General features: G+C 36.8%; 1 protein-coding gene across 4 annotated transcripts in view; it reads left to right on the forward strand.

The window, feature by feature from the left end:
• The first annotated feature begins 249 nt into the window (after positions 1-249).
• Positions 250-16,005, forward strand: part of YTHDC1 (YTH N6-methyladenosine RNA binding protein C1) — a 34,687-nt gene continuing 18,931 nt past the window's right edge. For all 4 annotated transcript variants that reach the window (XM_067736190.1, XM_067736191.1, XM_067736192.1 and 1 more), the window contains exons 1-4: positions 250-676; positions 10,476-10,577; positions 10,945-11,273; positions 11,393-11,825. In XM_067736190.1, coding sequence (XP_067592291.1) covers positions 649-676; positions 10,476-10,577; positions 10,945-11,273; positions 11,393-11,825 — 892 coding nt within the window. In that variant the 5' untranslated portion in view covers positions 250-648. The remainder of the gene's footprint in view (positions 677-10,475; positions 10,578-10,944; positions 11,274-11,392; positions 11,826-16,005) is intronic.

Raw genomic sequence — 16,005 nt, forward strand, 5'->3', positions numbered from 1 at the left:
CGCGGAGCGACAGAAAGCATCTTTGCTTTGAGGCTGGAAGCTCCGTTAATAGGCGCTTCAGGTGAGAAACCTGAGCCACCTGGGAATACCCAGCGCAGCTGGCTCCCCGTAAACTTGGGAGACTTTTATCGCTAGAAATAGAACTCATTCCAGGGACTTCCGGGCTGCGGGGGGCGGGGCAACGTGCTGACGTTACGTCACGTTCTTGCCTGACCTGCCACCCCGCCCTCTCCGCACTGTGACGTTCCCAGGGAGGAACGAAGCGTAAACAGCGCAGGGCATTTTGGGAGGGGGATTGTTTCACGCAGGAAGCAGGCTCCATTTTAGCGCCGCCCGCTGTCGCCATCTGTTTCCCTTCCCTCCCCGTTACCGCCTCCCGTTCCTAAGCCCCAACGGGAAGGCTGGGCCTGGGGTGGGGGAGGCAGGAGTGAAAGGAGGAAAGGGGAAAAGGGAGAAAGGGAAGAAGTGGGGAGAAAGGGTGGGTCGGGAAGGGTGAGTGGTAGAGGCTAACGTGCGAAGCGCGCAAGCCCAGCGGACGGACTGACGGACGCGCCTGTGGTTCTGCTGCCGCGGCTGCGGCGCCCGCGCGAGTCGCGTCGAAGCGGCGGTGGCGGCTGCGGCGGCAGCAGCGGAAACAAGAGGGGAGCAATGGCGGCCGACAGCCGAGAGGAGAAAGGTTAGTGCGGAGAAAGGTGATGGGCGGAGGTGGGGCTCGGGAGTGGGTCGACGGAGCCGTGGTCGTCGTTGTGGGTAGGGGAGGTTAGCTTCCTCCGCGCGGAGCCGGTCTCTCCATCGAGACGCTTGGACTCATTGGAAAAGACAAGGCCTGCCCTTTCGTCCTCGGTCTCCACATAACCTAACACTTCATCTAGCCTTGGATTTTTCTTTAATCCTAATTCCCTTCTTCACTTAACGTTTATGTGTCCTGGGCGCGGCAGAGAGAAGGCCTGTTCTGAGTTGCAGGCCCTTAGGTTTATTTCCTGGTAGTGGTATGCGGATGTAATGCGTATCTTCAAAACAGCCTTTTCTGTTAGGCTGAATTTCGAAAACCCTTAATACCCTTAAAGCTGGTAATCTACTAAGTAAGCATATTTAAGAAGTGATATAGGTAGATAATTTCGCGAAATGTCTACGAGTAACTTATGGCTGTTCTGTTAAATAGGCAAAGTGGCAAGAATGGCCTGTTTGGTTCCTCAGATACTTATTTTGGAAAACGTGATGTTTGAAAAGATGATTATGTGATTTAGGCCAGGCAGGAAAAATCCTGGCCACTATTGTGATAGACACACGTTGTGCGTAGTTCCTAGAGGGTACAACCAGGAACAAATGGATACAGTTTGTAGAGAGTCGGAGGGCTACAGTTACTTTAAATATGGGAAGAACTGATGTTGCCAGAATGAAATGTCATGTCTTTTTAAATACCGACCTTCCAAGCCCTGGAAATGTTAATGTAGATCCTGAATCAGTACAAGTCTGGAGAGTGGTCTAGATTGGATGGTACGTTAAGGTTTTTTACAACCCTAAGATTACCATGATAGATTTGGCAAGGTTATGGTTGATAAAAATCTGGCCAGCTGCTGTCCTGTATTTTACGGATCTACTCTTTTGTGTGGCTAATTGATTTGGGGGAGGGAGGATTTGTTAAGTGGGCTGTAGAGTCAAGTTCCATTAGACTTGTGACCTCTCATTTTTCTCCTTGAAAGAGTTTTCATGAATCAGTGAACTGCTCAATAATAGGGACAGGCTTGGGCAACGGAGTGGGTGGGAATATGTTTAAGATATGGCTCCTATCTCAAAGCAACTCGGTGATTAGGTTTTAGTAGTTCAATTCTCCTTCCTTAAACGAATCCTAAAAAGCCTCTCCCTTCCTTTTGAGAAGTCCAGAAGGAATGTGATCATAGGATTACATGGTGTTAGTGAATAAAAGAAACTGCTTTTAATTAGTAGTAAAGTAGTATTAAGTAGATGATTTTAATCAGGAAGAATTAATTCAGTCAACATTTGATTGTTTCAGAGTGTAATCTATGATCTGTGTGTATGGGAGTGGGTGGTGGTTGTGGTGGGTGAGATGAACTAGATAAAAAATGAGTAAAAGCTCAGTACTTCTCAAGAGTTCAGTGTCTGTTAAGGTGAACATAGTTGTAAGTCATTTATGGAGTAGACACAATATTGTACACGGAGGAAAAAAGTAGGTGATGTTTTATAAATTTTGTTTCAGAAACGGATTTAGTGATGAAAACGTCTAAATGCATAAACTTTGTAACTATTATTGGGAAGTAGTAATGCCACCTATTAGCAATACTCAGGATAAATTGTCCAGCTTCTGAAAGGCCTCCCATTTGTGTAGTTTTTAAAAAATTAATTTTCATAATTCAGCTTCATTTCAGAATTTATGATGTAAGTATTTATAGTTTAAGATTGTCTCTAGTTTACTGGGAAAGCTAGCAGATACATACCTACTGGAATTGCTTATTTAATTTTGGAATGAGCAGATTTCTAGAATAACCCACTTTGCATGTATGGAAACTGAGGCCTAGGGTGTCTCACTTTCTTGATCTTTGTCAAACAGCTAGAATAATAGCCAGAATTAGAATTAATGCTTGACTCTTTCTTTTCATGTTGAACAGGGAAAAATGGGAAGCTAAATACTTATTGTCATCAGTAGGATGACAATGAAACACTAGGAAATTGTAAAGGTAAACCCTGTCACAAATCTTAGACATGTCACAAACCTTAAGTCCTTTCTTGAAAGATTCCGTAAGTGGTGTAAGATCTTGATAAGAAATGAGTTTAAGTTGCAGAAATTTGCTGTAAATCACAGAGCAGTTACAACACTTCAGTTATAAAGTCCTTGGATTATTGGGCTTTGCACATTAGCTGTGTAATAAGCAGACATTACCTTCTATAAATGCTTCTGTAATACCCATACCTAGAAAGTGAAGCCTATAACTGGAGAATTTGCCAGCTTCCTGATTCCTGTGGTGATTGTCCAAAAAGTAGATGTGGAAGATGTTGGAATGTTGGTGGTATTAACTAGTGTTAATTGCCATTTTTCTATGTTTTCCATTATAAACACCTGGTTTATATTTTATTTCTTAAGCTCTTAAAAATTTCTCTCTGAAGAACAGTTATACAAGTTTAATGTATCTAAAATGTGGATAATGAGGTACCACTTTTGAAAGTAACATGTTTTCTGCATTACCAGACTGGAAGCTCCATGAAGGCCAGGAGTATGTCTTGTTTACCAGGTTCCTGGTGTACAGTAATTATGTCTCAGTGCCTCGAATAAATGATTTAGAAGATTGTAAATCATTAGCTCAAGGTTGGACTTCATTAATGACTGACTAGTTATGACTAGTTATGTGATATTTGCTATTGATGTCCAAAGTTAAGAGTTTCCCAGTTTAAATTATATACGTACACACACTCATGCAGGCAAATACATATAAATATGTATGCATGGTTATATATACACACATATGTGTATACACACTGTAGCCCTCACTATAGTAAGTCCTTAGGGTTAGATTGACTTGGTCCACTTTAGTTAGGGCTTTGTAAAGCATAGAGTATGTATTTGATATTCCGATATATTTGTTTTACCCATAATAGAAGTAGGAGAAAAAAATTACAAATGCCCTCCTTAGACTTCAATTGTATGCGTTTTGGAAGACAGGAAATTTGGATGGTATAGGAAATCCAAGTCTCTACACTTCTTGAAGAATGACGGTTTTGAGTGACAAAAAAGTAACTGAGAGACTGGTCTAATGTACAACACAACAGAAGGGGAGGCTCCAGGAAATCTTGCTACGTTGCCAAACCCGACTAAAACTACATTAAGTGAATTAAAATAAAAACTGTAATGTATTATGGTGCCCTGTATTGGAAAACAAAATAAGTAGTATATTTAAGTACCCAGTTTTTTGTTTTTTTTTTTTTCTTTAAATATTTCAGGTCTTAGTCTGATGCTGGATCCTGAAATAAATAGTACTTTGTATCTCCTAACCCAGAAGCTTCCTGGGTCAAAAAAATGAACTGCGTCTCAGATAAAGGTTAATTTTCTACACTGATATCCCTGGAGTTAAGGTTTGTGGCCTTCGTGGGCCAGGAATTTCAAGGTTGAGGTGTGATTCTGGTAGAGTGGAAACAGCATTAAATTTGGATTCAGAACTGAGATTTAAGTCACAGTACTTTAATTCTTTGGGCTTCATTTGGGATATTTTTTGTTTCCTTGTTTTGCTTCCTATACCCATGGATCTGTACCTCTTTCCCAAAACTCAGTTTGTTAATAATATCGATAGTTTGTGATAACTAAGATTATGCTTGCTTAACAAGTGATGATAATGAAGTCCGTATAAAAACATCATATATTGTGAATGCAAAACGTTCACAGATTATTGCATTTCCATAGAGGAATCAAGCTAGCAGTAGCCTGCTTTGTTTTGTTTTTAATTGAGGCAGCATTTAAAAGACAATTTCAAATAAAAATCTGAATTTGGGAATCCTCTCGAAAATTTGTAAGATCCAACATAGCACTTGTATTCGGTCAAGGCAGTTAATCCACTTGAGTTGAATAGGCTTGTCCCCTTCAGCATTCCTACTCTTCCACAAAGTATCATATATACTAAAACTGAAGTTTGGTGTCCCTGTGCCTCAGTGTCTTGAACCTTAAATTTTCTTGCAGTTATTTAACATCAGTGTTGTTCAGGAGTTGTGGGTTTATATGCATTCTAGGGTCAGGCAGATAAAGTACTTACTTAGTACTGTAGGTAATGGTGAGTGTTAGGTTATAGACAGTAAAGGAGTAAGCATGGTATATGTTCAGGCAATATTAGTAAATACACTGATGTATGGGGCATAAACCCAGATTGTCTCATGCAAAACTATGACATAAGTTACCTTCTCTGTGTCTTAACAGAAGACTATCAGGACTGCTCCATCTGGTTTTTTTCAGATGGGAGTCTGGGCCCCTAGTGATCAAATAGTCTTTTTTTTTAAATGTAGGGTCTGGATTTTTATATTAAATCCTTGGCACTTTCAAAAACAAAGCATCCAAGAGCTAGATTCATCCTACAGGCTGTTAGTGTATAACTTTGAATGGATTTGAACTTTAGCTGTAAATGGAAATACTGTTTGTGTTTCATTTGAGTTAATTTGTTGCACTGACATATTGTGGAAAAATTCATTTTGTTGTGGCATCTAAAACACAATTTTCAGGGTTTTAAAAGGATTTTTTTTAAAAAGACTGTATAGTTCTTTATATAGACTTCTCAAAAAAAATGAAGTGCTTTAACTGTAGAAATACTGCATTTGAGTTATTTTTTATATAGAATTCTTAACCTGGCATTTGCTAGCCTTTGTTCATTTTATTGCTAATATTCTTAAGGTGCTGCTGTCAAACTACTGTGAAGAAATTGTATATGTACATATCACTATACAAAATAATAATGCTAAATTTCAGGATAAAGTGAGTGATTTAAAACATTAAAGTAGTTAAAAGAGAGTCACCCTAGAGAACCGGTGGATGTTACTTTATCTCTTAAAGACATAGTTATTTCTTTCTAAAAAGGATATGCCAGTGATAGATAGTCTTTAATAGTAGTAGCTTCTGAGACTACTAAAATAATCTTTCTTTATAACTAATTCATTTTAAATTGAAAACATGAATTAAAATATATACAAACTCCTTTCTCTAGCCAATGAATGAAGTGGTCAGAGGAAGCAGCTTGTTAGCTTTATAACCCAATACTATGAACTCTCTCACCTTTTTAAACCAGATTTTGGTTTTTAAGAGTACTCCTTATATTTATAATTAAAACCCCTAAGTTTAAGCAAAACTAAGCAGGTGGTGGTAGTTTTGAAAACATCTATCAAGTATTTAACATTTCAACCAACAATAGGTGGAGTCCGTAGCTCCTCTCTTTGAACCTGAGTAGACTTTTGTGATTGTCTCTGAATAAAATACTGTGGCACTGTTGCTGAGCTTCTGCCTAAACCACCATGAAAGCTCTAAACCACCATGAAAGAGGTCGGCCTACGCTGAAGCTGTCGTGGGGGAAAGTGACCATAGAAAGGAGTGCCCTAGGAACCCCAGCTGTTCTGAGACTTCCCAGCCAAGGTATGTGAATAAGCAAGCCTTCAAATGATTCTAGCTAACCCTTAACTGCAGCCACGTGGGAGACCCTAGTTGAGCCTCAGAACCATAAGCAATAATAGTAAATTACTGTATTGTTTTAAGTCACCAAGTTTTTGGGGTAGCATGTTAAACTTACAGCAGTAGATAGTAGGAACATTTATGCATTTGTCTTATTGAGAAAAGAGGATTTTATTTTATGTGCTGGACCAGATTTTGTGTATCATGTACCCTAGTCATTAACAAAAGGTTCAGAAGCATCGAATAACTGCCCTGTCCACCCCCTTCCCTTCCCCAAACACTGATCTTTTTATTCTAAATGCCTCTTTTCAGAGGTGAAGAAACTGGAGCTGAGACTGGGACTTTCCTAAAGATACCTAGCTCTTAAATGATGACCTGGATTTTCTTGCTTCCAAATACAAATCTCTTGCTCCTATGTATCATATTTCAGCAAATATATAAGCGATTTCAGTGGTGGAGAGAAGTAAATTAAAATGTGATCTTTTATATCGGGGTCAGATAGAAAATAATATTTTAGGCTTTGTGGGCCACATAAGGTCTTCGTCATATATTCTTTCCTTTTTTTTAAGACACGACCTTAAAAATGAAGAAACCATTTATATCTTGCCAGTCAAAAATAGGCCATGGGCTGAATTTGTCCTGCAGGTCTTATTAGTTGGCTGATACTGTGATAAAACCACAGTTAGGTTTTTTTTTTTTCCACAGTTAGGTTTTTGATGTCATAGACTATAATATGGATAAAAATTTGTAGACCATCAAGTGAGGATGTTATGGTTGATCTTAAAGTAAATTTAAGGTGCTATAATGTTGGTAATATGGAGCTTTCTGGTGCACTAATTTGGAATTGATCTACTAGTGCACATGACCTTTCAGTGATACTTTGTAGTTTTGTTTTCTTATATTTTGTTTGAAGATGCTTATTTTATAATAGCCAGGACATGGAAGCAACCTAAGTGTCCATCGACAGATGAATGGATAAAGAAGATGTGGCACATATATACAATGGAATATTACTCAGCCATAAAAAGAAACAAAACTGAGTTATTTGTAGTGAGGTGGATGGACCTAAAGTCTATCATACAGAGTGAAGTAAGTCAGAAAGAGAAAAATAAATACTGTATGCTAACACATATATATATATGGAATCTAAAGAAAAAAAAGGGTTCTGATGAACCTAGGGGCAAGACAGGAATAAAGACGCAGACATAGAGATGGACTTGAGGATACAGGGAGGGGAAAGGGGTAAGCTGAGACAAAGTGAGAGAGTTGACATATATACATTGACATTGACATATATACACTACCAAATGTAAAATAGATAGCTGGGGGGAAGCAGCCGCATAGCACAGGGAGATCAGCTCCTGCTTTGTGACCACCTAGAGGGGTGGGATAGGGAGTGTGGGAGGGAGACACAAGAGGGAAGAGATATGGGGATATATGTATATATATAGCTTATTCACTTTGTTATACAGTAGCAACTAACACAAAATGTAAAGCAATTATACCCCAATAAAGATGTTAAAAAAAAAAGATGATTTTAATGTCCCCCATCTGATTTAACCGTAAATTTAGAAAGCCTGAACTCTAGACGTGTGAATTTGCTCAACTTGAATTTCTGAGCTTCTGTTTCTTTATCTGCAGAGTATTGGATCTAAAACATACCTTGTGTATGTCATGTATGATATGTGTGAAAGTGATAAAATGTTAGAAAAGCAAGTATTGATTAATATTTTAAAATTTTGTAGATGCTTTCTAAAACTGCAACCAATCTTTGAATTTGACTAATAAAATTATTTGTTAAAGCTTTTTAAGACAGTAATACCCTTTTTATAGGGAAACCATGATTTAGGCATGTCTGAAATTTAAATTGATTAATTAACCTGCACAGTTATTTCATTCTGTGTTTAGCATGTCTGGATTTAGCATGTATAAAAGTTCATGTGAATGTTCAGGCTTTTGAAGTGGATATTTCTAATCAAGAACTAGTATTTCATGAAAAGATTTGTGTAGCACTGTATTTACTTAATTGCCTATTTTGCTGTCCTAGTTGTATGTTTTTTCTTTTGCTTCTACAGATATCTTATTTTTCAAGATCTGTTGGACCCACTTTTTACTGACTAGAGAGCTTTGACCTAAGAATAATTGAATATCTGAAAAACTTGGGTTTTAAAAAATCAAATTGTATGTTTTTATTTTTTATTTACAATATAACGTCCAAAAATTGTGTTTGCCACCATTCAGGTCTTCAGGGAATTTCCTCAGTGAAAAAATGAACCCAGAGGATGAGAGAAGCCTTTTTGGTTGGCATATCTTGATTTTCAGTACCATTTAAGAAAATAAGTAAATAAAAATGATAACAGTCTGTATAGTATATATTCATTTTAGAAAAATGGTAAAGTACAGAAAAGCATTCTTACCAAAGAAATCAGTTACGATGCTATTCCAAGCATAGGTAATTTTCAGTGTTTTTTTTTTTAATTTTTATTGGGGTGTAATTGATTTACAATGTTGTGTTAGTTTCAGGTGTACAGCAGAGTGAATCTGTTATACAAATACATATATCCACTCTTTTTTAGATTCTTTTCCCATATAGGCCATTACAGAGAGTTGAGTAGAGTTCCCTGTGCTATACAGTAGGTCCTTATTAGTTATCTATTTTATATATAGTAGTGTGTATGTGTCAGTGTTATTAAGTAGCAGCAGTGACTCCAAGCACAGAGGAAGATACATTGTTACCTTTTCCATATCCTGTGTAACCTTGCTTTCCTTCTTATTATGCCTACATTATCTGTTTTAGTTCTCTTGAGTCACTGATTTCTGTCCCTCTTGGGGGATATTTGAACTCCATCTAACCTGTTCATAGACCTCAGGTTAATAATCCTTGCTACAATTTTAGTGGGCTTTCCTTTTTGGCTGGAGCTGTGATACAATTGTCCTATCTCATCAGTTTTTATGATTTTATACCTCTCTTTACGTCACCTTAGATTTGGAAGATATTTTTTGATGCCAGGATATTTAGTGTCAAAACATTTACCATTAGCTTTAGTGCCTTATTTGAAAAAAAAAAATCAGTTTAAAGTACTAAATACATAGTTGCATGTATTTCTAAGACTTATTTTATCCAGTTGGACTGGGTTGGGGGTAGGGAAGGTGATGGGGTAATAAAACTGAGTTCTAAATTTTCACAATCATTGACTGTATCAATTGCAGTCAAGTTTCCTTGTCTGAACAAGTTATACTTTTATAGTCCATGCTAGCAGCCTCAAATGTTTTTGATTGTGTACCCTGTCAGTAATTTTCTTCTTTTAACTTACTTGGACATTATTTCAGACAAACAGGATAGCTGTAAGGATAGTACAAAGAATTCTTTTGCTTTTCAGCCACGTTCCACAAATGTTAACATTTTTACCACATTTGTCTTTCTGACTCATTCTTTCTCCCTCTTTTGTCAGTTGTAGACATGATGCTTCTTTGCCCCTAAATAGTTACGTATGTATTTCCTAAAAAGTAGAATTCTCTTTTACTTAACTGTAGTACTATCAAAATCAGGAAGTTGACATTGATACTTGTAATCTACAGATCTTGTTTAGATTTCACTAGTTTTTCAGTTGTCTCAGATAATGTGCTCTGTCAGTTATTGTATCTTTTAGTCTCCTTTAATCTGAAGTATTTCCTTAGTGTTTGTATTTCATGAATGAACTGTGACATTTTTGGATGCCTCTAAATTTAGGTTGGTTTGATGTTTGTTTACTCATGTATAGGTTTAGGTTTTGCATAGGAATATCACAGAATTTTTCTATTCATAGTGCATCATTCCAGGGGTTCCATGTTGTTGATTTGACCCACTGCTAGTGATGTTAATCTTGATTGCTTGGTTAAGCTGGAGTGTGCCAGATTTCTCGACTGTACAATGGTAATAAGTATTCTGCCCGGAGTACACAATCTTTGATAAATGTATGTTTATTTAAATATTATACACATGTATTTTTATTATTGTGCACATTTTAAAGCAGGTACAAACATTAGACATTAAAGGATGAGCTACAAATACAGAAGGTCTCACTTTTTCTTTTTGTACCCCAGTATATCCTTTCATACCTTATGGATTATATATACTCCTGACTTTGTAGACCAGAGCTGTGCATCATATCCTTTACTTTATATCGTTTTATAGGAATTATTCTTGTGTCTTGATCCTGAAATAAAAGCTCCTTGAAGGTTGTGTTCTCATACTTCCGTAGCCTCAACACAGTAAGTACTCAGAAATAAATGCTTAATGTTAATGATTTTTCCCTGTTACTTTTTAATCTTTTGCTTCCAGATGGAGAACTTAATGTTCTAGATGATATTTTGACTGAAGTACCAGAACAGGACGATGAACTCTATAATCCAGAGAGTGAACAAGATAAAAATGAGAAAAAGGGTATGTAAGATTTCTATTTTTGTTAAAATAGCAAAGTAGAGATCAGTTTCTTAAGAAAGAGTCTTTGCTTTTGTACTTATTCCTTGAGGCACTTACCACCAAAAGCACAATCATGAGAAGCAGTGGTACCCAATTCCATGTGAATGAGAGTAATATGTTTTTTTCCAAACGCGTGAAATGTCTCATGTATTTATTCCAGTGTTTGAAAGCTGTGTTTTCTTTATGATTAACTTTGGAGTAAAGGTATTTCAGAAAACATTTTAAAGAAGTGAGGCTTTTATTCTCTTATGTATTTACCTGTTAAACTTTGGTGAAATAAGTCTAATACCCAAATTCTTATATATATTTTTTTCATTGTATTTTTAAGGTTCAAAAAGAAAAAGTGACCGAATGGAATCTACTGACACAAAGCGACAAAAGCCTTCTGTTCATTCAAGACAATTGATTTCTAAGCCACTGAGCTCATCAGTTAGCAATAACAAAAGAATGGTTAGTACAAAAGGAAAGTCAGTCACAGAGTATAAAAATGAGGAATATCAAAGATCTGAAAGAAACAAACGTCTAGAAGCTGATCGGAAGATTCGTTTGTCAAGCAGTGCCTCCAGAGAATCTTATAAGAGTCAATCTGAGAAAACATGTCTGCGGAAAAGGGATCCTGAAAGGAGGGTCAAATCCCCTACACCAGATGGTTCTGAGGTAGTAAATATTATTGCAGATATAATACAGAAAGCAGTTCTTTTTGAGGCTAGAACTATTTATTCACTCTGACCTTGTCTGTTATATGACTGCTGATTCCCTTTTTCTTTAAACATCAGAGAATTGGGCTTGAAGTGGATAGACGTGCAAGCAGATCCAGCCAGTCTTCCAAGGAGGAAGTGAACTCTGAAGAATATGGCTCTGACCATGAGACTGGCAGCAGTGGTTCTTCTGATGAGCAAGGCAACAACACTGAGAATGAGGAGGAAGGGGTGGAAGATGTGGAGGAAGATGAAGAAGTAGAAGAAGATGCAGAGGAAGATGAAGAGGTGGATGATGATGGAGAGGAGGAAGAGGAGGAAGAAGAAGAGGAAGAGGAGGAGGAGGAGGAAGAGGAGGAGGAGGAAGAAGAAGAATATGAACAGGATGAGAGAGACCAGAAGGAAGAGGGAAATGATTATGACACCCGGAGTGAGGCTAGCGACTCCGATTCTGAATCTGTTTCCTTCACGGATGGGTCTGTCAGATCTGGTTCAGGAACAGATGGATCAGGTACTAATTTTTATATGTAAAGATTTGTCTTTTTTTTTTTAATTGTTTTTTTTCTTGAACATGTTTAAATTGAATTATAAAATTTTTGAGGCAATGGGGGGGATGTTAGTAAGACTGTCCTGTGATTTTTTTTTTAATAGTGTGCTTTTGAGTATTATAAATGCACTTGAATAAGATTTACATATCTTAGTAAAGGCATTTCCCAGCTACAAATTGATTGTATTATAAATACACTAGTCTGATTGTTTCTCTATAAGGAGATGTATTTGAGGTTTTAATGTTATAAATTCTTAGATTTCCATACTAGTCAACAACAGCTTATTTAAACACTGATGTACTTGAAGTATATTCATATGGAACCTGTCTGCTAGGTATTAAAATATTTTCATGTTAAATGCCTCTAGATTTCCATCATGTGGCAACAGAAACCAAAATAACTTTCTTTTTCTCTTGGGAGCACAAACTTTTCTTTCATTTTTGTACCTGTGGGTTGACTGACGGGCAGGGTCTCCAGAGGGCTGGGTGTAAAGGTACCAGATGGAAAATAAGAGTATAAAATTATTGTGGAGAGACTGGGTAAGAGGCATCTTGGGTCATTCCTTCAATGCTACATGCCCTGCCACTTTATCTGACCCATGAGACTTGAATATGAGAATGGTAGGTAGTTGCAGTCATTAGACTGAGGGAGCCCTCTTTTGGGGGGAAGTTCAGAGGGTAGAGCAACGAGAGGCCAGGGTACTTAGAGACCGCTGGTCACTCTGTGATGATTATACTCATGGCTGTCTTATGTAAAGATGCAGCCAGATCTCCTACATAGGCCAAATGTACTAAATATTGGAATACAAGAAAAATTCTATTCTTTTGATATATATGATAGTTAAATGTCATTATTATAGAATTTTATCATTTTAGTGTAGTACATTGTTAGTAAATCATATTTTTGATATAGTGTAAATGATAAGAGCAAATGACCAGGTATTTTCTAATTGGCAGCTGAAGTGCTTCTAGCCTTTTGCTCACTAGAGTTTTAGGTTTGGGAGTTTAGATAGGTTTTGACAGGGGGCTAAAGAGTTAAACTGAATAGATGAGTAGGGTTTGATATAAAAAAAAAACTTGTGGAATCTTTAATTCTACTATCCCATCATACTTTTTGCAAACTGATGGGATATACGTTTTGTAATTTATGATAATGAATAGAGAACAAAAATTGCATTGGCAATATGAATGAATGTTCATTTATTGTGGAGAATGTGTCAAACCTGTAAAAGTAGGGAACATTTTATTATAGGAATCTTCTTTTTGGTGTCCCTGTTAAGAACGATATTTCTTAGACTTGAACGTTTATCCTGTTTAAGTCAAACGAGGGAGACATATAAATACGTAGGGCCTGAAATAATGTATATTTTTAATAAATTCCTAGATGCTGATACTTAACAAGATACTTATTCATACTTTATGTTTTTTGTGGATTAGACATTTCAGATTGAATGGTAGCCAATAGTTTTATAAAACCTGGATATTAAAACTGTTAAGAGACTTACTGTTATAAAAGAGATACCTGCCTGGAACTCTTACTTTCCATATTAAAGGAAAATTTGTGGCTTTTCTTTGGAAGAGCTCTTATGTGGAACATTTTTTAAAGACTGTATTTAGTATGCAGGACATTATTATTTTTATTTTGGAGTGGTTTCTCTTTATAATAATGTGTGAGAGAAAAACGGGGTGGATCTGGAACTCCACCAGAGGTAAAAAATGTTTTTAAAGATTTTTAAATACAAGGGATCACAGTTTAGTTTTTGTGTCTTGAATTTTCTAGATTCCAGTTTATTTTACCTTATTTTTTCTCAAAATTTCAGTAATTTCCTTATAAAAGTGACATACTTGGTGGTTGTTAAAGGTTTATTTGTTAGATGACTTTCTTTTTTTTTTTTGCGGTATGCGGGCCTCTCACTATTGTGGCCTCTCCTGTTGCGGAGCGCAGGCTCCGGACGTGCAGGCTTAGCGGCCATGGCTTACGGGCCCAGCCGCTCCATGCCATGTGGGATCTTCCCGGACCAGGGCACGAACCTGTTCCCTGCATTGGCAGGCGGACTCTCAACCACTGCGCCACCAGGGAAGCCCTCAATTGTTTTTTTGACCTGAGAATAATAGTCGGGAGAGGAGATCATAAACTTAAGAGCAGTGAAGGTTATTTATACAAAAAAGATAATAAATTCTTGGAGATTTTTCATGGTAATGCTATATTTAACATTACATAAAAATTGTTGGGCGAGATCTTACTTCTGCTTCTATTATATTTCCTGCATCTTTTTTTTAAAAAATAAATTTATTTATTTATTTTTGGCTGTGTTGGGTCTTCATTGCTGTGCGCGGGCTTTCTCTAGTTGCTGCGAGCAGGGACTGCTCTTCATTGCAGTGCATGGGCTTCTCGTTGTGGTGGCTTCTCCTTTTGTGGGGCACGGGCTCTAGGCAAGTGAGCTCGGTGGTGCATGGGTTCTAGAGCGCAGCCTCAGTGGTTGTGGCGCATGGGCTTAGTTGCTCTGCGGCATGTGGGATCTTCCCGGACCAGGGCTTGAACCCGTGTCCCCTGCACTGGCAGGTGGATTATTAACCACTCCACCACCAGGGAAGTCCCTGCATCATCTTGGTGAGAGATTCTTTTAGTACTTAGAACCGTAAAGTATTATTTTTAAACAGCAGCAAGAGATATATTACCTTTGTCATCAATTTATAATGCTTAGATCCCTAACTATTCAAAGAGGAAAAGAATAAAAGAAACATGCTAGAATTTTTGAAAGAAATAATTAAAAAAAATTTTTTTAAAGTTATTTTTCTAATCTCTTTCATGTACATGTCATACTCATTGATTCAGTGAATTCAGTTCCTTCTGTGTGCCAAACACTATATAAGAATGTGTAGTCAGTGAACAAAACAGACATAGATGAGAAAGAGATTTGGGATATGACAAAAACTCCTGTTATCTGTTTGGACGAGATTCTCAGTCATTTTATACTAAAAGGCTTCAGTCTATTCTCTTGAAGTCTTATAGTTTACCCTGAGGGAGAGGATTTTAAAACTTAAAGGTCAGGTATCATTCAAGGCCAACAAACCTGTAAATAAATGCTTTTCTCTATAGCTAGTTATATAAATTTCATTATGTTCCCAAGTTGCTAGCTTTAAATGGGCCTGGCTTTGAAGTTGTGCCAATATGTACTGCTTTGCCTTTCCTTTTTGCCTTAAGTTAGGAAAATCAGCATCATTTACAAGCTTCTTGTTAACATCTATTCGCAGAAGGAATTAGTAGTAAATTACAAAGGGAAAAATGCTTAAACTAAAAGCATTTTTTAAAACTCCTTGGAGTTTTCCATCTTAAACTAGTTTAAACCTAGAATCCCCTTTCAAGAATAGAAGTAAAATATCTTTTCTATTCTCTTGCTCATGGCTTGTACTTTCAAGTTAGAAACTAGGTTCTGCCACTCAGGAACTGTGGGACCCTAGCCAAGTTGCCTAACCACACCACTAAGTTGAGGTTTCCTTTTCTGTAAATGAGAATAATGGGTATTATGTATCTCATGAGTTTGTTATGAGGATTAAAGGAAATAATTTATTTAAAGCTTTTAAAATAGGAGTTTGTATGAAAGATCATTGATTATTATTTTTCAACATTCTGTTAACTTTTATAAAAATAAGTATATGCATTTTCTCCCATCATATTCCTTCTAGCTGAAAAGTAAAGGTGCTTATAGTGGTGTAATTAAAATACCAACAGAGACAGGAGAGTCTAATTCCATTTTAGGCCCTCATTTATATGCTTCCAAATTAAGCCTGAAATGGTTCTTATAGGTAATGCAAAAAAACCTCTTCTGTCTACTGAAGATTCCCAGCTTTTTAATAGAAATACATAGACTATCGCTGAGATTTTAGAGATAAATTTTAAATTGAATTTGAAAATAAGCAGTAATTCAGGAAGGAAGTGGTCAGGAAGAATGGAATTGAAGATACAAAAGCAAGCAGTGGCAACCAGAAGGGAGTCGCTAATTTACTATAGTGTAATTTAAAAAAAAAAAATTGAAAGGCTTTGGGTTCTGGGGTTCATCAGACATCTAAGATAGAATCAGAGTTGGAATTGTGATGAAGAATGATAGTATACTTTTTAAAAAGAGGACTGAAAACAGTGGTA

Source organism: Pseudorca crassidens, chromosome 4 (assembly GCF_039906515.1).
Source record: "Pseudorca crassidens isolate mPseCra1 chromosome 4, mPseCra1.hap1, whole genome shotgun sequence".
In the NCBI taxonomy this organism is placed as follows: domain Eukaryota; kingdom Metazoa; phylum Chordata; class Mammalia; order Artiodactyla; family Delphinidae; genus Pseudorca; species Pseudorca crassidens.